Genomic DNA, 25,172 nt, shown 5'->3' with positions numbered 1-25,172 from the left:
AGTTTCCAAAACATGCCAGCGATTGCTAAAACAAAACACAATGCACCAGCAACGCTTCACTTAGAGAGGCACACTTAATTGGAAAGTGAGTCCCATTGAATGGAACTCAGCTGAACCTTTGAATAAATGTGCTTTGAGTAGTGTTGTGTAAAATGTCTAAAAGGCTGGCACAAATTGAAAGGACTTCACCTGGTGCTGAAAAGGCATTAAGCCCAGTGTCTGGCAAATATGCAAAAAAACAAGGCCCAACAACTGAAAAGCCTTGTTTGGCTCACAGCCCACTTCCCATCTGAGGTTAGGGGAATCCAGAGGAGTGGCTCCACAGGTAGATCTTATTGGCCAATAAAATCCAGATGGGCCTGCTTAGAATAAAATAGGATATCTGCAGAAATTTCCAACTGAGACCTAGAAATATCCTTTCATGCACAACAAATTTGTCATTTCACTTATTTAGAATTCTTGTGCTTTTATAGGGTACATTGGATAAGTAACCGAGAAGTGCTTAAGAGTGAGAGGGAAGATGAGTTACAGAATTGAGGATGAATGAAATGCACAAGAAACAGTAAAGGTTTCAGACAAATAATCCTTACTAAGTGGGCCATCATAACCGTTAGAACTAAAAACTAATAGCTCAGATTTACAAATTATATTAGGTGCTTTGTGTGACAGTGCATATATCACCTTCCATTTCCTTGTGTATATATGCATATTTTAGATAATTAGTAGTCCCATCACAAGCTGCTCCTATCTGTAGTCTTCAAGTACCATACCATACTATCACTTCATTTTTTTCTGCATCCGTTTGTCTGCAGAGAGTTGTGGTTTTGCTTTGGACGAACTATGCTTATACAGATGGCTGGCTAGACTTGGGCATTGAATCGTACAAACTGAGCACACCTTAGAATATACTCAATGCTCTTCAGGATTTGTTCTTTTAAGAAAAAAAAATCAGTTATGGTAGGTACTAGCCAAGCTAAGAATACTTCTGGGTAAAGGTTGTTCATTCCCTTGGAATAAATGGTGATCGTAAAAATAAAAAGGTTTGAGTTTGTGGTAAAATTCTACATAAATGTTTTACAATTTTCAATTTCTTGTAGTGCAGTCCTATATATTTTTTCTAAGATGTAAGTCCCATTGAGTACAATGAGACTTTCCCCTTGGTAAGTAAGTATAATAATGCAACCTGAACCAACTTAGTGTTGTTCCCATTTTTCAGATGAGTGAAATGAAACCGATGGTGATTTATCCCTAAAGCTAGTAACTGATTTTCTTTCTTAGATTTCCCAGAACTAAGCCCAGCATGCTGTAGTGTAATAAACTACTCCACGGTTAAGAAGTCAATGTATATTCATGAAGTATCTTTGAATTAGGGGAGGAAATAAAAAGAAACAGATAAATGTTTTTCAAACTGTGATCAGAAGTACCTTTGAGTGACTTAGAAGTTTATCAGGGTTCGTAATCGCTGATCAAGACTTACATTACCAAAGCAGGCTTTTCCAATAAGGAAAATGTTGCTTGTATTGCTCAATCATAGAATCATTGTAGGGTTGGAAGGGACAACAAGGGTCATCTAGTCCAACCCCCTGTAATGCAGGAAAGTTTTGCCCAACATGGGGCTTGAACCCACAACTCTGAGATTAGGAGTCTCATGCTCTACCCACTGAGCTATGGGGCATAATCAGAAGCATAATTTTTCTGTGGAGCTGATGTTATGAGGTGACGTATCTTTCTAATGGATAATAGTACAATATTATAACAGGAAGTTTTAAAAATTCACCTCTTTTGATTTGCTCTTTCAGTTATCAGAAACAGTGGTAATAACACAGATTTTATCTGTGGTCTCTAAATTTATACAAAACATATAAAGTCTTTTATTTGAAATCTATTTAGAAACACTTGGAAGTATATAATGAAACAGTTCCTAGTGCAAGCACTTTTGGCAGAGCAACCAAACTTTCTCACCTAATTTGTTCTGGGTTTTCCTGCAACGCTCAAGAGCAGATTTGTGGGACAGGGGCACAAGGAGAGGGAGAGGAAGTTTAATTGCTAAGTTCAAAGTGCTCGTGCTAGCAGAACTGATTCGATAGATATTGGCCTAAATTCGTATTTAGGTATTTCATTTCCCGCTCTATATTTTAAAGGTCGGAATGAAAGGCTTATATTGGCAGCAGAATTCATCTGGAGAAGAGGCCACTTTTGTTTTCCTGGAAAAGGTAAGTTATTTGCTTAAAGAAATATAAGACTGCATACACATCTAAAATATGTGATGCCATAATTTGTTTTAGAATAATGACAGCTTGCCATCTCATGTGATCTTGTACAAACTGTGGCTAGTTGAAAGAAGCCAACTTCAAACTATAGTTTAAAATGTCTTGATACAGCTAAGTGTTAAGACGAACCACAGTTTTCTGTTTAAATGGCATGCTAAGCTAAAGTTAGGGACGCAGGTGGCGCTGTGGGTTAAAGCCTCAGCGCCTAGGACTTGCCGATCGAAAGGTCAGCGGTTCGAATCCCTGCGGCGGGGTGCGCTCCCGCTGCTCGGTCCCAGCGCCTGCCAACCTAGCAGTTCGAAAGCACCTCCGGGTGCAAGTAGATAAATAGGGACCGCTTACCAGCGGGAAGGTAAACGGCGTTTCCGTGTGCGGCTCTGGCTCGCCAGAGCAGCGATGTCACGCTGGCCACGTGACCTGGAAGTGTCTGCGGACAGCGCTGGCCCCTGGCCTCTTAAGTGAGATGGGCGCACAACCCCAGAGTCTGTCAAGACTGGCCCGTACGGGCAGGGGTACCTTTACCTTTACCTTAAGCTAAAGTTAACCTAAAACAACAGCAGAAACTTCCACTCTCCTTGCACTAGCTCCAGAAGAGGAGGGAGACTTCTAGACTTATTATTGTAATTCTGAACCATGGTTTAGCATTACATCTAAATGCCATCCCATCTCAGTTGACTTATAATGGCCAACCCATGGTTTGGCCTTTGGGGTGTGCTTTGGACTTGCATGCTCCACTTTCTGTCTCAAGCTTAGATTCCATTCCTTCCTGGTGAGCATAAAACTGTATTTAGGCAGGATTAGAAGTCATACTTTGAAGTGGGTTTCCAAGTGCTGCATGCAGGTAAACTATAGTTTGAACACACCATAATTTGTCTGGTTCAGATCTAATTATAAACTATGGTCTGCCTAAATCATGACATGAGAAAGTGGACTGTATGTGAGGACTCGGAGTGTGAGCCTGAACAATAGCCCTGGTTGTCAAACTATGGGTTGGCCGTGAGCTATGAAGAAAGACTTAGATTTGACTTAAAGCTTTTCAAAGTGGGGAAATTATACAACAAAACAAATTACCTTTTTTAACTTTGAAACATCTGAGTGCAGTAACTGGGGGTTTTTAATTTGTTTCTCAATTCAGTTAACAAAATACATGAGAAAATAGTTACAGAACCAGAATTATTAAAACATGCATTCCACTTTTGACTGACAGAACAACCCCTATATATGTATGTGTTCATGACTGGAGCCTAAGATGGAGAAAAGAATATCAGACGAATATCAGTTGTGGGGAGGGAGGGGGGTCGCGACTCGGCAGAGTCAAAGGGAATGTATGGTGCTATTACAATTTGTTGGAAAAGAATATATAAGGAAAACAATAAAAATTCACTTGGGAAAAAAAAGAAAAAAAAGAATATCAGATGTACAATCAGAATTGTAAAAGGTTTTTTTTACTTATTTATAATTTACAACCCACTGTAATAATTGCATATAGTACAGCATCCCTTTTCTGGATATATTATAAGGTCACTTTTTCACTTCCTTCTCAAAGAGGAAAGTGACTTGGAAACTTTGAGTTAACTGCCTGAATCAGAAGAATTCAGCGTAAGATTTCCATAGAATTTAGTTCATTTGTGTGTGTGTTGCATTCTATGTATTGTTACTAAAGTCATTCCCTAGACGTAACTCGTACATAATCTTCTAAGTAGCTTTAAAACTTTGCAGGGTAGGATTGCAACACAGTTCATAGGAACAGAGGAAGCTGCTTTGATGAGTCATATCATTGGCCTCACTAGCTAAGTAGTGTCTACACTGATGGGCAACAGCTTTCCAGGATTTCACACGGGGCTTCAGGCCTAGCCCTACATGAAAATGCAGGGGGCTGAATCTGGGACTTCCTGTATACAAAGCTGATGCTCAACCGCTAAGCTACCTTTCTCACTGTAATCTAGGGGAAGGGAAGAACTCTATCCGCAAAATCAGTTAAGCTGAAATACCTAGTTGTGACATACTTACTTGTCCTTTTAGTGGGTGAATCATGTCAATTCAATCTTAGGATAACCTTCCTGTCACAAGAGACAACTATGTGAAAGTGAAAGTGAAAGCCTGTGCTCTAAGTCGGATCGATGATAAGGTACTTGTATTATTTTACTTCATGGAAAGTTGAACCTATGAACCTGCTCTTTGATTCAAATACATCAAAATGCTGTTAACCCATTCTGGTGGCAGTTTTGTTTGCATAAGGCAGGGATGGTGAACCTGTGACCCGCCAACTGTTGTTGGGCTCCGACTTGCATGAGCTCCAGCCAGCATGTGATGGGGGGAGTTGAGGTCCAACAACATTTGGAGGGCCACAGGTTCCCATCCCTGGCATAAGGTAACAGGCACCCTTATAATTAACAGCGTAACTCTCTATACATTTATTCACAAGGAAGTCAACAGTGCTCAGTGAAAGTTACTTACAAGTTGTATGTTGGTCCAAGTCAATGTAACTGCTATTTACATAAGGTCCCCCTTTTCAACTAAAGGATCACCTTTTACTGAAATCTACCTTATTCAACTATGTAAAACAGTAGTATAAATGAAGGGGGGGAATCCTAAGACCCAAATGGCTGGCTTCCATACCACTAAAGCATGGGTAGGCAAACTAAGGGCCGGGAGCCAGATCAGGCCCAATCGCCTTCTAAATCCAGCCCGTGGACGGTCCAGGAATCAGCGTGTTTTTACATGAGTAGAATGTGTGCTTTTATTTCAAATGCATCTCTGGGTTATTTGTGGGGCATAGGAATTCATTCTTTTTTTTTTTTTCAAAATATAGTCTGGCCCCCCACAAGGTCTGAGGGACAGTGGACCAGCCCCCTGCTGAAAAAGTTTGCTGAGCCCTGCACTACAGCCATTACTAGCTGCGGGGGGAGGGGGGAGTCCCTGTTAGAGTAGGTCCACACGATAGGCATAGTTGACAGTGAATTGTCCTTGTTTTCTGCAAAGTTTGTGTCCAGCTGCTACAAATGTTTGCTGTTGGTGTGGAGATTCTCCACATTATGAATGATAATTGCAAGGATGATCCTTGCTCTACGTGTTATGCCTCCTTCAGCTACCATGTAGAGGCTGGATCAAGCGCCATTCCCAGGACTGCATATAAATTGGCTCTAATAGAGGCTTAAGTGAATGCTATCTGCCCACACTTAAAGCTAAGCACCCCCTCGGGTACGCTGGTTAGTTCTATGGTCCCATAGTTGTAGAAATCAGTTGGACAACATGTACCCCATCGCTTCTGGGATTACAGCTAGTGTGCTGTGCTAAGTATACAAATGCGTGCAGCATAAAGACCTGTCTTATTACATTTACCTGCCTCTTAGAACTTCTCTAGCTTACTATGTTTTTTTAAAAAAATACATAATTTAAAAATTAAAAACGGATTTATGTTTGATTTTTCTTTTATTTGTTAGTGCAGGTTTTTTTGCTTTAGATGGATATCTGTCCTGCCCATAACATGAACCATTTTATCTTGTATTGAAGAAGAAATAAAATAGAGAGGGGGACAAAGCAAGGAAAATTAAGGCCTTTGCCAGGTGTTACTGCCATTATGACGTGATTTATTAAAATTATTAAAAGCAAAGGATGTTGTGTGTGACATTTTCATAGCATTTCAATAATTAGATAAATAACTAAACTACTAGATCATTTTTTAATCATTTTTGTACATAGAGAAGACAGAAGATGGTAACTGTAAAGACCTGGGGTTCCATAGCACAGTCAAGTTAGTATTTTTCAAATGTGTAAGATTTATACTGCAATCCTAATCATGTTACTCTAAGTTCCTGTGGAACTTACTTCAAGAAAAATGTGTGTATGATTTCAGCCTTACTGGACTATACTGTATTAATCTGCCATTAAATGTTTGGTGAGAGGCCGTAATAGCATTTTACTGTACTAATATGTACTCAACATTTATTATTCTTTACAGTAGGCATTCTAACCATTATTTGACTTAGCTTTTGTCAGAAATCAAGATCAAGAAGGAGTTTCTACCTGTTGGGAGGGAAATTGCTGGTGTTGTGTTAGAGAGTGAGTATACTAATTAGTATAATGTTGCTTTTTTCTTTGGCAATGAAAAATGCCTTGTAAACATTATTTGTACTATACAACATTGAACCCCATTAATCTTCTTAACATGAAACCCAGTTCCTAACATTCTGTTACCTTCTCCTGACATTCGGTCACATTACAGTGTGGCAAAGAAACAAGCCACAGTGGGACTATGCTGATTGTTAATGGCTGGGTTTATTAGGGCCACTTGAATTCCTGAGTGCTTCTGTTTACTTTCTTCTATATAAATATTTTGTTTGTGAATTCCTGGAAAGTATTTACACGTCTTATGGGTTCTATAACTGAGAATATGAAAATCTCACCTTATCGTTGAGGTCAAGGACTTTCATCTATGGCTTTCTGTTACATCTGAAGAGAGGCAAAGAAGTGACTTGGCACATGGCTGAGCAAAATACTTGAGTAGGCACCTACAGGCTTTGGGAGAAAGGGGACAGTGTGTTTCTGTAACTTCTCCCCATTAAAAGAACCCCAAGGCTAGAAGAATAAAACATGCAGAATCTGCAAGAGCTCTATGTTGGCTACTGTTTCTTGGTCATATGACAGAATGGGGGGGGGGGGTCACAGAAATCCACACCCTACTAATTCATCTCACAAGCAGAGAAGCTGACCTGACCTTGCTCTGCCCTCTGCAAACACAGCAAGCTCAGTGATGAATTGGGTGGCAAGGAAAGGCATTAGAGTTCCTTTTCCTGTCATCCCCTTCCATCTTGTCCATTATTAAAGACTTTTACCAAAGGACACGACAGGACTTCTTTTCCAAATGTGGTTCAAGCCCTTTTTTCTGTGAAGTGACAATGGCCTCCAGGCTCTACTGAAGCATTCCTGAACTCTGAACATCTGGAAAACCCCGGAGTCTGTTCTATGGTCTGATGCCGTTCTGCTTTATTATGGCTCAGACAGAGGTGAGAGAACATCCCTTCTAGGTGGTCTCCTAAACTGGACCCTCCTGTCAACTAAGTTTGCATTGGTTGAGGCTGGTAGAAGTTAGGAAGGAGTTGCTTTTGCATTTGGCTGTTTCTTTTTGCCCCACTCTCCTCAGACAGACCTGCCCAACCTGTGATCTACCAAGTCAAACAGAGACCACCAACCATGTCCTGATGCTTTCACAGTCCTAGATAGACAGAATATACAGGAGCTTTATCAAACTCTTGGTTCTTGTATCACCTGTTGTGTAGCCCTGCTCTAAGAAATTAGGAACTAGGGATAGGATCCTGAGTGGAATGCAGATACACCCAGTTACACTTCCCATTGGCTGATTAACATCCAATGAATGCCCTTTTAAAATGTGTTGGGGAGGGGGATGATTATTGAGTTTTTCTTGTTTTTTATTATGTATTTTATGTTTCTATGTTATGATCTTGTCGTGAACTGCCCTGAGATCTGCAGGTATAGGGTGGTATACAAATTTAATAATAAAATAATAATAATTGTATGGGAGTGTTGATTTGCCTGTGCTTTAGGGTCAGAAGAGCTTTTTCCCAGGTCCTGCTGGTAATGACTTCAGGTATTTTGCATTTCTCTGTGCCTTGTGACTCAGCTCATTTGAAAGAGTCACTTGGGTTTTTTCCCTTGTAAGTACCTTTCTGCCAGGGCAGCTGGTTTCTGTTTGTTGAGGAAGTTGAAAGGGAACGCAAAGAAGGTCACATAACTCCAGAATGCATGGAAGTTATTCAAAACCACATTAAAGAAGCTCAGCTAGAATATATACAACAGATCAGGAAAGGTACCACTGAGGCCAGGTGGCTAACAGTGTTTTTAAGAGTTGAGGAAGTTATTGGAGGCAAGAAAACCTAAGTCTTGGGGAGAACTAAAAGGAGCACAAACTTCGCCAAAATAAATGCAAGCAGACATTAAAAACAATTATTATTATTTTTTTAAATATTATTTTATTAAATTTTGACATAAATATATTTCACAAGGGACGCAGGTGGCGCTGTGGGTTAAAGCCTCAGCGCCTAGGACTTGCCGATCAAAAGGTCGGCGGTTCGAATCCCTGCGGCGGGGTGCGCTCCCGCTGCTCGGTCCCAGCGCCTGCCAACCTAGCAGTTCGAAAGCACCTCCGGGTGCAAGTAGATAAATAGGGACCGCTTACTAGCGGGAAGGTAAACGGCGTTTCCGTGTGCGGCTCTGGCTCGCCAGAGCAGCGATGTCACGCTGGCCACGTGACCCGGAAGTGTCTCCGGACAGCGCTGGCCCCTGGCCTCTTAAGTGAGATGGGCGCACAACCCCAGAGTCTGTCAAGACTGGCCCGTACGGGCAGGGGTACCTTTACCTTTTATATTTCACAAACATACAAAAGACAAAATGAAAAAGAAAAAACAGAAAAAGAGGGGAAAAAAACATGAAGTACATACAACTTTAATGACATTGATCGACTTCCCTTTATCTCGATTTCGGAAATTATTATCTTGTTTATCTATCTGCTGTGTCTATTCCTTAATAAAACTTTTTACGTAGTAAGCGTTATCTCATGCCTACTGTGATTTCTATAAGTACATATGTGTTTCTGATCAACATTTTGATTTTCCCCTTGTCTCTATTTCCATATATATCCTAAATTTATCCCATTCATTGTTAAATTTTGCACTTCTTTGATTTCTTATTTTCTGTGTCAATTTAGCCAGCTCCAAATAATTGGATAATTTAAGTTGCCACTCCTTTAGTGTTGGGATTTTTGGTGTTTTCCAGTACTGTGCTATGAGGGTTCTGGCGGCCACCGTTGCATATTGAAAAAAGGTTCTATCTTCTTCTTTGATATCCTTACCAATTATCCCCAGCAGGAAGGCTTCGGGTTTTTTAACAAACGTATATTTAAGAATTTTTTTTAATTCATTATAGATGGATTCCCAAAATTTTTTGAGAATCTCGCACATCCACCACATATGAATGAATTCGAGTACGTTGCTAAGAACACTAATGGAAAGAACAAAAAAGTACCGTATTTTTCACCCTACAGGACGCACTTTTCCCCCTCCAAAAATGAAGGGGAAATGTGTGTGCGTCCTATGGGGCGAATGCAGGCTTTCGGTGAAGCCTGGAGAGCGAGAGGGGTCGGTGCACACCGATGCCTCTCGCTCTCCAGGCTTCGCGGACCTCTCCGCAAGCAGCGGGAGTGCTCCCGCTGCTTGCAGAGAGTTGCCTGCGTGCTGAAGCCTGCGCGCACTGAGCTCAGCGCGTCCAGGCTTCGCAGACCTCTCCGCAAGCAGCGGGAGCCAGCGCTGGGCTCCCACAGCTTGCAGAGAGCTGCCTGTTTGGGGGCTGGAGTCGGGGGAAGCTCGGTCAGGCCTCCCCCGCCCCAGCCCCGTGCCTGGGGGGGAAATAATTTTTCCCCTTTATTTCCCCCCCAAAAAACTAGGTGCGCCTTATGGGACGGTGCGTCCTATAGGGCGAAAAATACGGTAATTAAATACATTATTAGCAGGAAACCAGCTAGGGAAGTAGTTGAATGACAAGGGAGTCAGAGGTGTGCTAAAGGAAAACAAGCAGACTATAGAGAAACCGAAAGGTTTCCATCTGTCTTCACCATGAAAAATGTAGCGCAGATTCCTATTATTAAACTAATCTTGAGCTGGAGTTAGGGTAAACGGTGAGATGGCCAAGCTTGCTGATTACATCAAGAGGTTAAGAACAAACTAGGTAAATGGGCATTAAAATGGCAATTGTGATTCACTGTAAGCAAGTGCAAAAAAACCCCAAATAAAATAAAACTGCCAACATAATAATGCCACTATGCAAATCTGTTATGCGGTCGCATTTGGAATACTGTCCTCCTCTGGTTGCTGTGCTTCAAAAAAGGATACATAAGGTTCAGAAAACACCAACCAAAATGATTATGGGGCTGAAACAACTGTCCTGCATTTGGGGCTTTTTAGTTTATTAAAAAAAAGTTTGTAAGGGGGACTTGACAGGTACACAAAATTATGCATGTTGCAGAGAAAGTAGAAAGAAGCTTTTCTCCTCAGTACTAGAACCTCAGGTAGTTCAGTAGAGTGGAACAATGAGAAGCTCGGGGCAAACCAAAGAAAGTCCTTTTTTTTCTTCCTCCTTCATGGACACAGCAGCAGATGGTGTGGGATAGAGCTTATCTGATCACCTGGCAGCAGATTTGCTGCTTACCTGATAGTGGGAGGGGCAAAGCATCAGGGAGGTTAGTGCTGTTTAAACACACCTACAGGCAGGGGCAGAATTTGCACACACACACACACTGGTGTTTTTATCTGTATTTTATGCACCCTCGGCTCAGCACCCTGGCATTGCCAACAGAAGTACCTCATTGGCTCTGGAGGTGTGTTTTCACAGTACCGACCTCTGTGAAGCCTTGACACCCTCACCCCTATCCTGATAAGCAGCTGCAACTCTGCTGCCCGGAGATGGGGTAAGTGGCGCCACCACACCCTTCCTTCTGCTACTGCTTAACATGGACTTTCACTACCTCTTCACTGACATCTGCTTAGGGATCAGGAATGGCAGGAAGTTTGCCTTGTAAATTATTGTTTTGCAAATACAGTTTTCAAAGTATAGTAATTTCTCTTGGTTTTTTTAATTTAAATCCCTTTATTTTCTTTTGTTCAAGCTGGAAATAAAGTGACCTTCTTTCAACCAAATGATGAGGTAGTTGGTAAGTTGCAGTTTTTTAATCTAAGCAGTGAATACTTTTTAAGCGAAAGAGCTGCATTGGGTTAGAATAGCCTTCCTTAGCCTGGCGTTCTCCAGATGTTTTGGGCATCAGCCCCAGACAGCATAACCATATTTTTAGCTTCCCAGTAACACTGTGACACAGGTGAGGGGCTAGGCCAAGGGATGGTGACATGTCTGAGGCTAATGAGCCTTATGTCTGCATCCAGATTGTATATGTTGACATGGGGCTACATGCGAACAAATAGCAAATTAAAATAACAGAAATTTTAGATTTCTTTCATTTCTTAAATCTTAAGTCTGAATTTGCCTTTTTATGAGAATCCCCATGATGCCTTGATGTGATAAATTTGGTATTGAAGAATACATAGGAATTGTTAGCAGTAAAATCAAAACTTAGCTATATTAAGGTGATCCTTTACCTATGTGAAAATGATCCACCAATGCAATTTGGACTTCTTTCCACCTGTATCATCTCTTTACTTCAATATTGTGAGCAGATAGTGTAACAAACTGCTAGTCTGAACATGCCCTAAGGCAGGCTTTGCTATGTACACATGAGTAAGCTTCCTGGAACTGCACATAATACATGTTCATTTCATTAATACTGAGTTCCCTAACTATCACTCATTGGTACCACACTGCACTGTCAAGTTCTTTCATAAAAGGGTGTTTGAGTCTGAGCCAATCTGTTATCACAGCAGCAGCGACACTTAGGGTAGAGCTTGCAAATTTTACAGCTTCATCCTTCCAGCTGCATTATATAGAGATGACAGAAGCTAAAGGTGATGTGCAGACTAATGATGAACAGCACAATCCTACATGTATCTAGTGAGAAGCAAGTCCTGTTGAATTCAGTGGGTCTTACTCCCAGGTCAGTGAGGTTAGGACTATAGCCTTCCCTTAGAAATGCAATTCTTATTTGACATGTGATACAGTATATATGTGGTTTGAGCTGAAGGGTTTTGTTTTGATTTCATAGGAATTTTACCGCTGGATTCAGAAGAGTCTGGTTTGTGTGAAGTTGTTCTAGTTCATGAACATTATTTAGGTATGTATCTTGTGTTAAGCACCACATGGAACCCAATTAGCACAAAAAAAACTATTTATAAAAGTCAAATTTGTTTTATTTGTATGTATTTCAGTTTATTTGCATATAATGCTCAAGTGTCCTCTGAACTGACGCCTTAAATGCTGCACAATTTATCTCTTCTAAAGAAATTGCAGCAATACATACTTTTCAGTGAGTTAATGTTCAAATAGAAACCACAAGAGCTGACTCACCCCTTTCATTTCTCCTACGCTATTGCTCTTGTTGCTTCACTCAACTATTTTTGCTGATTTACTCTTAAATTCTAAAAGCAAGCATTTCTGAAAGCAGTGTCCAGCCCTGCTTTGAGCTTTGCATTCTTCTCAAACTTCTTCGATTATTCTAGGCCAGACATCCTGGTTTTCCTCGGGTGCAATAGTTAGAACGTGCATTTGCAAACTAAACTAAACTAAATAAATAAAAGTAGCAGGCAAATCCAAAAGGTCAAGAGCACTGGGTCGGATCCAAAGTTATCACCGTTCTGTAAAAGGTTGCATGAGCACTCGGGGAAGGGTCTGCTCAACCAAGGATCTGGAGCAGCCTTGCCCAGCCTTGTGCCCCCATCAGCCACAGCCAGCTTGATTAATAGTCAAGGATGATGGAAGCTGTAGTCCAAAATTTTGAGAGAGCACCAAATTGGAGAAAGCTAATCTAGAACTGTGTCACAGAATTTTTTAAAAAAATCTTATGATCCAAACTGTAATGTATCATCATAATTTATCTACAAATCTAACCTCTTGTGAGGGCATGAATAGGGGGCATGTTGTTTCAGAAACATTCCCTTTAGGAAAGATGCTATTTCAGGGGTGGGCAACCTCCAGCCCTCAAGACCATTTCCCCCACTGGTAATATTAGCTGATGGGAGGGCAGGGATTAACCCTGTGTTTGCTGCAGGGCCCTGTTCCCTGGCCTGTGGTGTCATGGAAGAATTGCAGACAATTACGAATCCTGTGGAGTTTTCCACACCCCCAGCTTTGAACTTTAATTGCTATCTGGCATCAGACAAAATCATAAGTCTGTTGTTTCTATGTTACTCAACATGACAATGATGTCATAAGCCCCAGCACGCCTATAGTCTTGTAAACTTAAGTCACTCAACTAGGGGTCCAGGTGCAGATGTGCTTTGCCATGTACATTAAAAGGTTGCAGCTGCCAGAACATTGGGTCCTGGGTGGCCTTTGTGATGCAAGTTAGTTATGTATCCAGTTGTACATTTTGCAATGACTGCAGGCATCTGAGGCTGCTTCTGCAGCCTTGTCCCCCTTGCTGGATTGCGACTGTGGCCTTTGCAGGAATCTTTATATTTTTGTGTAACACAAACCTTTCTGAATATTTTGTATGACTAAAGTTCAATAGCAGAACGGCATCCTTTGAAACTATAGCTATGTTCTGTAGTACTCAATACATGGTAAAAGACAACAGAAAAAGAAACATTAAAAAAATCAACTCTATGTACTTTGGCTACAACCCAGAAATTTTCACTATCATTGCTGTAAACCCAGCAGGGTTCGTATTTTTCCAACAGCAGGTCCCACGAAATGCATAACAAGTAGGTTTTTTTTTTCAAAGTTAGGGAAATTTCAAAATTAGCATGCAGTACATTCAGGAGGGGGCTACAGTAAGGAAAACAACACTGAAATGTTTGAGTCCTGCAAGTCCTGCTGGATAACAAAGAATCTCACTATTTTGTGGCATTCTAGCCTTTCTAATACAGTCATACCTTGGAAGCCAAACAGAATTCATTCCGGAGGTCCTTTAGACTTCCAAAGCATTCGGAAACCAAGGCGCAGCTTCCGCTTGGCTGCAGGAAGTTCCTGCAGCCAAATGGAAGCCGCAGAAGCCACGCCGGACATTTGGGTTCCAAAGAAAGTTCTCAAGCCGGAACACTCACTCCCAGACTTGCAGGAGCCAAAACGTTCGACTCACAAGACGTTCATCAACCAAGGTATGACTGTATAAAGGACTGCTAGCAGCTGCCCGAAAATATGTGGATTGCAAGCACTCATGCCTTCATAGGGCTGTTCACACAGTTAAAGAAATCTTAGTTGGTTAATGAACCTTAGTCAATTGTTCAGTTATATATGGATAGAAATAAATGTTGTTCAGGACATGGACCTGACTGCTGGTGGTATATTCACTATAGCTAATGGAGCATTGCCTCACCAACCTCATCCTGTCCTCAGCCAAGCCCCACCTGCCTGCCTTCTTTCTGACAACCAGCCCAGAGGTTAGCTCTGCCTGGCAGCTTCCGTCTTCATCTCAGCAGGGAGGAGGATGGAAACAAAACAGGAATTACAGGCTCTAGCTGTCACTGGCTCTGACTTCACCTCCTGCTGATCTTGCTGCCTTCTAACCGACCAGTCCCAATGGACAGCAGCCACTCCTGGAACTGACCCAGAGAAGTGGGTGGCAACATCTGCCTACACATAATAATGAAGGAGGCTTTGTCCTCTCTGTTACGGAAGAGACTCAAAGAATAAAACTAAACAAAACCCAAGCTTCCACTGATGAAACATAAGGAGGCTGATCAGATTAAGTCTCTCTACACCTGGCATGTCCAAAGTCAACAACTTTGGGGTAAAATCATAATAAAAACTTAATAACTTCAATCCTAAAAAAAGGTTAACAACTTTGGTCGGCCCTTTGGTCAGCCCTCACGGCCCTTCACTTCATCAAATCTAGCCCTCTTTGCAAATGTTTGGACACCATTGTCTACACCCTTTGAGAAGGTTCAGAAATGAATTCTGCCCCAAACTAAGAAGTTTAAACCACCGTTAGCAAATCCCTTCTAAATTTTGGTCTGATGTATGGCATAAAAGTTTCAAAGCTGTCTGGCGTGGTGTTTACATAGACAGCTAGAATAATATCTGGATAAATTATATAATATTCAGGTTTTTGTGTGTTCTGTGGCCTTTTGTGCAAGTTCTGTTCTTAATAGATGTTATGGTAATTAATTTTCCTCAACTTACTTATGTCATGTAATTGTGCTATCAAGATTCAGGTTTTTAAGTAATTTTCAGCTTACTTTGAAAAACATTGAAGTGGCAGAGAGAAGGGAATATTGGAAAAAGAAAGCAGTATTTACTTAGAGTATTCCAGAAAAGGCAGGCCTGTGTAACACTTGCCAGTATAAATTTGACTCTGACCCAACACACACAAAGTCAGGTGTGGAGTTAAGAGCTCCCAAATTACTTAACCATCTAAACCAGTGGTGGCCAAACTTGGCCCTCCAGTTGCTGTTGGACTACAACTCCCATCATCCCTAGCTAACAGGACCAGTGGTCAGGGATGATGGGAGTTGTAATCCCAAAACATCTGGAGGGCTGAGTTTGTCTATACCTGTCATAAGATGTGCAAGTGTTCATTGTAGTTTTAAGAATCTCCTTGCGCGTTTCACATTGATTTTGAATATCCCAAGACTCTGGGCAGAATTTAGTGTTATGCTTTTCTATGTAAGTCAGATAAAATGATCCCCTTCTCTTCCTGCTGTTCTGAGAGGTTCTCCCAACCTAGAGCCAATTTATTTGGGGGCACAGCGCGGGGGAAGCCCCATTGTGTGAGCAGAAGTCCTTGTTCTTCCATTGAATGAATGAATTTATTATTTCGGTCACAGACCAGTTCCAGCCCACATACAATATCAAGGAAGTCATAAAACACGATAGGGATACATTTGAATTTGCAATTAAGTATTACAGGGACAATACAGATATAGCAACAGTTAAAAAATATATAAATTAAAACTAGTCACTAAAATATAACCTAAAATTATCTTTTAAGGCCTTAATCATTATGATAGCACAGCTTGTTCCCTAAGTTTTATGGCAATCGCACAGAATTTAGCTACCCTTAACGTGATCTCTCGTGGGACGCAGGTGGCGCTGTGGGTTAAAGCCTCAGCACCTAGGACTTGCCGATCGAAAGGTCGGCGGTTCGAATCCCTGCGGCGGGGTGCGCTCCCGCTGCTCGGTCCCAGCGCCTGCCAACCTAGCAGTTCGAAAGCACCTCCGGGTGCAAGTAGATAAATAGGGACCGCTTACCAGCGGGAAGGTAAACGGCGTTTCCGTGTGCGACTCTGGCTCGCCAGAGCAGCGATGTCACGCTGGCCACGTGACCCGGAAGTGTCTCCGGACAGCGCTGGCCCCTGGCCTCTTAAGTGAGATGGGCGCACAACCCCAGAGTCTGTCAAGACTGGCCCGTACGGGCAGGGGTACCTTTACCTTTACCTTTAACATGATCTCAGGATCCTTGTCCTCTACCAGGGATTTTAGACATCAAAGTTTGGATTCATTTGGAGATTTTTGCATAGCAGGGGTAATAAATACCGAGCATATATCCCCGTAGAAACAGCAGTGTAACAAGGCATGAGAGACAGCTTCTACCTCCATCAAGCCGCAGGGGCAGACTCGTTCTGCGTATGGTTTACCTTTGAATCTGCCCTGCAGTAAGAGAGACGGCAGCCTTGTGCTTCCATTGAGGAGGCTCTTTAGGTGAATCCTGCCCTGTGTTCCCCACTTAATACCTTGCCCTATGTCTTTTTTAAGTAACCGAGCAGGCTAATAAATAGCCTATCTTTCCAGACCTCACCTTAACGAAATAAAGTTCTGGTTTTTCCCTTTCCCTGTTTTTATTGTTTTATACAGTACTTTCCACTGGTTTGGAACAGCTTTAGAACCCTGAAGCTGGTCTTAGGAGCCTCATTTTTCAAAGTGATATTATTCCCAAGCATAATCTGTCATAGCACTTAAAAATATGTATATATCAAAGAAAGTATTTTTTTAAAAAATGTACAGTAATTACTTGAATCAACCCAATGTTTATATTCTGACTTTTATTTCTTTCACTGAGAAACAAGACATAATGCTATAAAAATATGGTGACACTTTAAAACATAAAGCTAATAGATTTGTTTAAAATGTTGCAAGCTTATATGACTGGGTTGAGGAAACCCATGCTGCCTTTTCTATCTCTGCAATATGTTTCTTTTAATTTTGATCTTTGGGGAGGAAGGAGAACACTGACCACCATTTTTTGTAATAGTCTGTTAGGTTAAACAACAAATTTAAGGTTCTGTTTCAAAAGTAGGCAATCACCAGCCCTGCTTTTTAAAATCTCTTGTCTGCTTCTCTCTCCCTTCCTCCTCCCTTTCCCCCCTCCCCCCGCATTATGAAACAGCTCATAAGCCAGGAAAGGTCTCCTGGCTTGAAGCAGCAGGTACCATTCGTGATGGTCTTCGTGCATATACAGCTCTACATTACCTTTCTTACGCCACTGCAGGAAAAACTGTTCTGGTGATGGATGGAGCAAGTGTAGGTACAAGAAACTACTTCAGAAACAATTATATCTTTTCTTAAATTCCTATTCAGTATATACTTGTCTTCATAGAATCATAGAGTTGGAAGAGACCACAAGGGCCATCGAGTCCAACCCCCCGCCAAGCAGGAAACACCATCAGAGCACTCCTGACATATGGTTGTCAAGCCTCTGCTTAAAGACCTCCAAAGAAGGAGACTCCACCACACTCCTTGGCAGCAAATTCCACTGTCGAACAGCTCTTACTGTCAGGAAGTTCTTCCTAATGTTTAGGTGGAATCTTCTTTCTTGTAGTTTGGATCCATTGCTCTGTGTCCGCTTCTCTGGAGCAGCAGAAAACAGTCTTGTTGGAATGGACTTGAAAAGTCTTATAGCCTGTGCTCTTTCTGATAAATCAGGAACCCATGGTCTCATCGTTCCCCACAAGGCCATTTCCCCCCAAACCACCTGCACCTGTCATTCAGCTCGTGTCACCAAATCAGCTGATGGGTACCAGGGTGGGGCTCAGTTATACTTTGGCTGAACTCACCTGTTCCTTACTGGGCTCAAAGCCAAAGTAGATAGATGATCCTGCCTTGGGAGGGTTTAAAATCCTGCTGAATTTGGCTGTACAAGCCTGTCCGCTGTTGGGAACTGCACTGGCAGACCCCCCCCCCCTTTTTTTTTGCAGGCGTCGTCAGCAAAAGAGACTCTTCTGCTTGCAACCAAAAGGCAAGCTTCTTTCTCCCCTCCCTAACACCTGATGGGAAGGGAAGAAAGAAGGCTTTACCAGCCCTATGCTTGGCACTTTGGGGATCCCACTATGAGGAAAGACTGAAGGAACTAGAGAAGAGAATAGCAACATATGCCTGGAGAACTATTGTATACTAAAAGGAAAGACTTGCCCTATGCTGCTCCAGAGGGCGGAACTAGATTTATTGGCTTTAAGTTATGGGGAGGTAGATTTCAGCTGAACGTCAGAAGAATCTTTTGACTGTAAGAGCAGTTTGACAATGGACCCAGTTCTCTAAAGGGGTAGTAGGCTCTCTCTCCCTGGAAGTCTTCAAGCAGAGGCTAAAGAGTTGGAGATGCTGCAACTCTGGATTTTCTGCACTGAGTAAGGGTTGGAGCAGACCCTATCCAGCTCTGTGATTCTTCTTGCTAACTGCTATTGCTGAGGTCATCAGTGGTGGAAGGAGAGGCGGCGGCAGCAGCCATGCATCCACCTGTAGCACCTGCATCCAGGTCTAGCTGAGAAACCCCCTTCCCCAGAAGCTATTTGCAGTATATTTTATGAAAGGCTGATTTAAAAATGTGATGTGTGCTTCCGTTTGCACTGGAAGCCCTCAAGGCGAGGCTACGTAAAGTGTTCAAAAAAGAAACTCACGCATCTATCTGCATGCAACATGGCCTATCCTGCTCTCTGCTGGAGTACTGGCTGCCATAGGAACAGATTTCTGGACCTGAAGTTTGGTCAATGAATGACAACATTTAAAATGTCCATACTTTCCAAGTTATCCCTGTATCTTAGACTACATGTACAGCATACCAGACTTATTGCTGATATGGTGTTTTTTCCCAAGCATTCTAAAGTATTTCCCCATTGAATGAAATGTGTTCGAAACAACATTTTCAGGCTTTCCAAATATTCGGCGATGAGGTGTGTGAACCTAAAGATATGCTTCCAATCTCACCAGGAGCAATAGAGCTATTGGGGCAGGGACTTCATCTGACTGCAGCTCATAGTTAAGGTCCTAAGGGGTGGGTGGGTGTATATAAGTTCGCCAATACACAAACAATTTTTAAACATATGTACTTGTTCCTTCTATTTGGTGTTAAAAGTTGTAGGCGGGTGTAATAGTTCTGTATTTTAGTTCACCAGTACCAAGGCAATATATTTAAACATATGCACATGCTCCATCTATTTCTCCTCCTGCAGCCATTTGGTACAATCGCTATTCAGCTAGCACAACACAGAGGAGCCAAAGTTATTTCTACTATATATAGTCTTGAAGACAAGCAGTATCTTGAGAGGCTTACGCCATCTGTGGGTGAGTTACATTGTTTGGTTCTAGCTGCGTGAGAGAGCTAATTCAGAACACATGTTTTTATTTTGAAATGTTCGTCTGCATTTCACGAGTGCTAACTGGCTTGGGACCCAGGTATGTGAAGGAGTGAACATATACATCCTTATCAGCCTACCCAAACTTTAAAGTGATCTGTGAGTGCTCTTCTCTAAATGCCTCCTGCATCAGAGACGAGATGAGACTGATGGCAAGAAGGGAAAGAGTTTTCTTGGCCTTTGTGCCCTGGTTACAGAATTTCCTCCCCAATGTTGGCAACATTATCATGTAGATACCAGGCAGAAACATTTTTCCCCCAGCCAGGTATTTTAAGTACTGTACTTGAGCTTTATCTGCAGTTTTTATTTGTTGTCTGTTTTAGTGTGCTGCTGTTTTGAATGTTGTGTTTATTGATGTGCATTCCCCAGTTGATGGATAAAATAAATGGCAAATATTTAGAACTGAGATGAAGTCTTTGTTGGTGAAACTTAATGCAGCTGACTGTTGACATTCCTTTTCCTTTTGTGGGGGGGGGGGGGGAGATTGGGCTGCAGTAAGCTCTGTCATCTGACCTAGCAAGCTACATGCAGCCTACCATCTATATATGGCTGCCCACCAGGGCTCAGCAAGGCTCCTGTTTGGTTCTGTACCTGTACCTGCAAAAATATTGGGTGGAGAGATGTCAAAATATATCAGGCCATCGTACATGGCTGATGAGTTACTTTCAGTTTAGTGGGTCACAAGTCAGGCAGACCTGGACTTATAAGCGCCTGCAAACTCCTGTTATATATAGATGGATATCAAACATTCAGCTTTGTAAAATTTACAAGCCTCTTATTAAACGCTGAAATGTCTACTTCAATACCTGAGCCCAAAATGGTTCACATCCCTCAAAGTATTACAATAATCAGACCTACAAATTATTGAGGATTATTTTAAAATGCAGGCGACTTTCTTTTTTCCACAGCCTTTGATTTATTTTTAATCTTATTTACTTTCCCTCTTGGCCATCCAAAAATAAGTAGGGCAGCAGCTGTTAGGCTGAGTAGAACATTAACTACAGCCACCGCTGACTTGTGAGCACATGTAAACATTTTCCTTATTATCCTGGCTTGTTTACATATTGTGAGCTCAGGGAATGACATGAAAAGATAGATGTGCTCTGCATGCCTTGCTTCTGTGGGAGAAACAGTTTTCTGAAGTATCTGGCAAGCATATCAGCTCTCCTCAGGGGTGCAAGGATAAATTCATGGACAGGACCACACAGTTATCTCTCATGTAAGCGCCGTGTTGGAATGGCATGCATGGTGGGTGAAGCTTGGTCTTGGACTTCAGAGTGGAGGGCTTTAGCAGCCTGCAGTATCCTCCCACAGATGAGCTGCAAAGAGAGGGGAGGCAAGCAGAATTTGGACAAAACAATGTCTTGCACAGATGGATCATGGCATAATTAAGAAATCTCTTTTAATGGTAAGCAGCTGCAAAGTGTTCCCCGTTAGTACCTCCCTGTGCTAATGTCAACTTTGCTATTATAGGGTGCCAGATGTCCTTTTTAAAACACATACCGCTTCCATTAAAAACTTACATTTCACTGTAAAATATCGCAGCCCCATATAAGTAATGAATAAGTCTTTTCTACCTTCAATTCTTGCTTTGAAAAACCAGTCTCTGTAGAACTCCACAGTTTTCCTTCTAATTTTGAAATGTTGTTCCACAGTTGGTTTGATATCTGATATTGTGTCTATTGTAGAAAAGTAAATGGCAGATACCTGCTTGAGCAGCTTCTAGATACTGCTATATAATGTGTGGAATCTGGTTTGAGGGTAGCTCTTCTTGCTGCTTAAAATTCCCTGGAAGTGTGACAAAACAGTCTAGATTAAGCAGCATCAGTATAATAAAACAGAAGTGCTAATTGCTAGTTAATATGACTTCCAAAGCCAAGCAGCCTACACTTCTGAACCATGTTAGAAATGGTCTATACATGAAATTAACCATGAAGGATTGGACTTGAAATTGGAACAGGATATTGTAAACTATTTACTACACAGGCCTTGTATATTGAAGCAGAGCATATCAGCTAGTGCTTTGTAAGCACAAGGAGGTTTAAACATGGAACACATTGACCCAAATAACAGCTTTCCAACATTTTGCTGAATGCAGCTTGAAATGTTTTCTATCAAGTCTTTAAGCGATTCCTGATAGCTTGAGAATAAGCTCTTATTTTGGCACAGTCAAATCAGTGTATTATATAGTTTCTTTTCTAATGTATTTGTATAATTTTTGCAGTCCAAAATATTTTAACAGAAGTGCTTCAAACTCAAAACAAGCAAAGGGCCTTAACTTCACACAGAGAACTTGCTTAGAGGCTTGAACATTTCTACTTAAAACTTGCTACCAGTTTGGAATATGGGAGCAGTGAATCGCTTTTAGAAAATACCCCAGTGCATTCCACTGAGCAAAATGTAAGACTGGAATCATAATTAATTTAAAATAAAGTAATTGTTTTTATTATACTGTGCTGTTAAAATTGTAATGATATGTAGCCGGCCTAGTAGCAGATCACACCTCCTTTGAACAGGAGTGGCAGAAGGCATCCACTGGCTTTCTGGTGAATAAAGACCAGAATGCTGTGGTATCCATGCACTGAAAGACTGTTAGGAGCTGAGGAAGAAGACGACTCCATTCAGCCCATGTCATCCCTTTCCTGTAGGCCAGCAGGAGCCCCACAGTGTTTAAGAAAATGCATTGTATTTAAATATTTGGAGTATTTCTTACCGTTTCATATGTTCCAGTTCTCATTTTGGTATTTTGCTTTACAGGTGTCAAGCAACCATTAGTAGGTGAGTATAAGAAAGAACCTTGCCATTTTTAATCACGATCTTCATTATATTCAAGTATTTCTTACACTGCATGAAAGAAAATCCAGATTGTTTGTTTTACCACATGGGGAGGGGAAGCTGCCTGCCTTGTCCTCAGCAAGCCTTGTTGATTGGGGCCCTGATTCTGCCTCGAAGCAGGTGGGAAACACAGGGTGTGGTGGGTGGTCCCTAGCAGTCCTTCATGGTGGCTCATGAACAAGCAACCATTTAGTTTCCTGGGCTGGGTTCACATGTTCAAGCAAACCATATTTAGGCTAATCAAATCATATTTTAGGATTATGTCTGAACAAAGCCTGAATGTTGATGATAGAAATGTTCATGTTCTGCAGAGTTTAAATATTTCCTTTGCTTTTGCTTCTTACCAATGAGTCCCTGGTCTTAAATCCCAGTTCTGTGCAAGTTCACTGAGCTGTCTGTAAAACCCACTGTGTTTATTAGAATTACTTTTGCAGCTAGGACTAGGATTGCAACCTAAGTCTTTGACAAGTGTTTTCTTTTGAATTCTGCACACTTCTACATTCTCTGTAAATATTGTTGAGGAAAAATAACTGTTTTGTTCTCGTGTTATTCTACATAATGGTTTCTGTATAAGTCTGAAGAATACTAAGTATATGCTGGTCTCTCCCCCGCCCCTAAAATATTGTAATTTACCTTGCCATCCCATCTAGCTCGTATTATAGATGAAACCAATGGAACATGTGACCTGACAGAAAGCTGTTTGGAGGAGACAGGCGGATTAGGAGTGGATATCATCCTTGACGCAGGAGGTCTGTAACTGCTACAAAACTCTTTACTCTTTACTGATGCAGTAAAATATTTACCAACAGTTCCATAGTATTTTATTAATTTTAAAACTTTGTATCATCAAAAACATAGCCAGTTTTATACAGTGCTGTTGTATACTATAGTGTCAGTGGCTCTATAGTTAGTATGTGAGGCACTGTCTGTTAAAATCATGAAAAAAAATTAAGTATGGAATTTGGTACAGAAGACCTATTGATGCTGGTGAAGCAGTTAATTGCATATAAAGTCCCCTGGAGAAGCAAATGAGAAATTTCTGCAGTACTAAAATCCATATATTGTTTATTAGGATAGGTTTTCTGTAGTCATAATCAAAATATTTACATATTTTCTGTTTTTCTACCTTTTTCTTTAATGTTTATGTTATATATATTGTGTTGGTGTGTAATAACACACATAACTTAATTCTTAACAAAAATGCGGTACAATCCACTCTGAGTACACCTTTCCTTGCAGAATTTACACAGCAGCAGATCAACAGCATAGTCCTATGACAGTGTCACCTACGTGATAGTTAAAAATGTACCCAAGATTCAGGCACTTACAGGCTGTAGTTTTCTGTACACTTTCCTTTCAAAGAGTATTTTGGATGAATGAATACCCCCAAAATTCCAACAATCTTTTATTTGAGGTTTGGTTTTTTTAACCTCAGTCAGTCAATGTAGCATGTTGGGATGAAAATAATTCCAGGGAAACTGATCGTTTTTTAAAAAAAATGGTCCAAGGAAGGAGACTTAAAGCTGTATGTGTAGGTTGCCCATGCAACCACTCACCTGTCTTCTGCACTGATTTATGCACTTGACCCTGCCATCAAACATTTACAGGAGACATAGTGAAACTAATTAATGGAACCTTTTCCTCAGTGTATGCTGTGCCCAGAATTCTGAGTAAAGAAAGTCATTTTAAAATAGACCAGAAAAGGGGGGATGTATATTGATAGATTATAAACATGAAACATTTTTATTGCAGCTTTTCTTGGGTTATAAAAGTACAGACATCGTCTCTACTGTATTTTCAGATCATAAAGTCTTTTTTACAGTTCAACACAGTTAAATGTGACTCCTAATTACTTAGCTTCTTTGCTTCCTTTGCTTCTTTTTAGTGAGATTATACAGTAAAGAAATTGAAGTAACTTCACAACAATTGCTGCCGCACAAACATGACATTATTTCATTGCTCAGTGTTGGAGGCCATTGGGTTACCATGGAAGAAAATCTCCAGGTGAGAAGAAAATCTGAAATTACGATGTATAAAAATATGCTGCCATTGATGGCTGATAATCATAAGCCTGTAAAAACTAAGTTACTATTAAGGCAGCAGTCCTATGTACCTGGGAGTAAGTCTGGTTGAACACAAAGTGACCTATTTCCAGGTAAACTTGCATAGAACTGTGGTGCAATACTTTTAATATCTATAGGGGGTAAAGAGGATCCCTGACCATTAGGTCCAGTAGTGGCCGACTCTGGGGTTGTGGCCCTCATCTTGCTTTATTGGCCGAGGGAGCCAACGTACAGCTTCCGGGTCATGTGGTCAGCATGACAAAGCCGCTTCTGGCAAACCAGAGCAGCGCACGGAAACTCCGTTTACCTTCCCACCGGAGCGGTACCTATTTATCTATTTGCACTTTGACGTGCTTTCGAACTGCTAGGTTGGCAGGAGCTGGGACCGAGCAACGGGAGCTCACCCCATCGCGGGGATTCGAACCGCCAACCTTCTGATCAGCAAGTCCTAGGCTCTGTGGTGTAACCCACAGCACCACCTGCGTCCTCCAAGTGCCGCATTACTTGACAGTAATAATCTAGCACACTTCATAATTAAAATAAAATGAAATTGCTACTATAGTGTGAATCAAACACTGGAGCACTAAAAGGTAAACTGTCTTTGTCTCAGAATGACTAATTGTTCTGTGCCTTCCAGGTCATTAATGTTTGTAAAACAAGAAGCCAATTTCATATATGTTGAAAATCACTTGCACTGCCTGTTACCAGGAAAATTATGTCAACCAATAATTAATGTGCTTTGGTTGTGCCATTTTTGTTTTGGC

General features: G+C 41.4%; 1 protein-coding gene across 10 annotated transcripts in view; it reads left to right on the top strand.

Annotated features, from left to right (window-relative positions):
* Nucleotides 1-25,172, top strand: part of CRYZL1 (crystallin zeta like 1) — a 30,352-nt gene that overhangs the window by 1,083 nt on the left and 4,097 nt on the right. For 3 of the 10 annotated variants that reach the window (XM_079974956.1, XM_079974953.1, XM_079974955.1), the window contains exons 2-13: nt 474-568; nt 813-957; nt 2,142-2,213; nt 4,321-4,398; nt 6,260-6,332; nt 10,948-10,992; nt 11,992-12,060; nt 17,272-17,405; nt 19,328-19,439; nt 22,268-22,288; nt 22,996-23,094; nt 24,231-24,349. In XM_079974956.1, coding sequence (XP_079831082.1) covers nt 913-957; nt 2,142-2,213; nt 4,321-4,398; nt 6,260-6,332; nt 10,948-10,992; nt 11,992-12,060; nt 17,272-17,405; nt 19,328-19,439; nt 22,268-22,288; nt 22,996-23,094; nt 24,231-24,349 — 867 coding nt within the window. In that variant the 5' untranslated portion in view covers nt 474-568; nt 813-912. Of the gene's footprint in view, nt 1-473; nt 569-812; nt 958-1,136; nt 1,161-2,141; nt 2,214-4,320; nt 4,399-6,259; nt 6,333-10,947; nt 10,993-11,991; nt 12,061-17,271; nt 17,406-19,327; nt 19,440-22,267; nt 22,289-22,995; nt 23,095-24,230; nt 24,350-25,172 lie in introns of those variants that run through there. The other 7 variants (XM_079974960.1, XM_079974957.1, XM_079974961.1 and 4 more) reach the window with 4 other exon arrangements.

Source organism: Podarcis cretensis, assembly GCF_951804945.1.
Source record: "Podarcis cretensis genome assembly, chromosome: 4".
Lineage (NCBI taxonomy): Eukaryota > Metazoa > Chordata > Lepidosauria > Squamata > Lacertidae > Podarcis > Podarcis cretensis.
The sequence above is the reverse complement of the archived record's forward strand: the minus strand, read 5'-3'. Positions and strand labels throughout refer to the sequence as shown.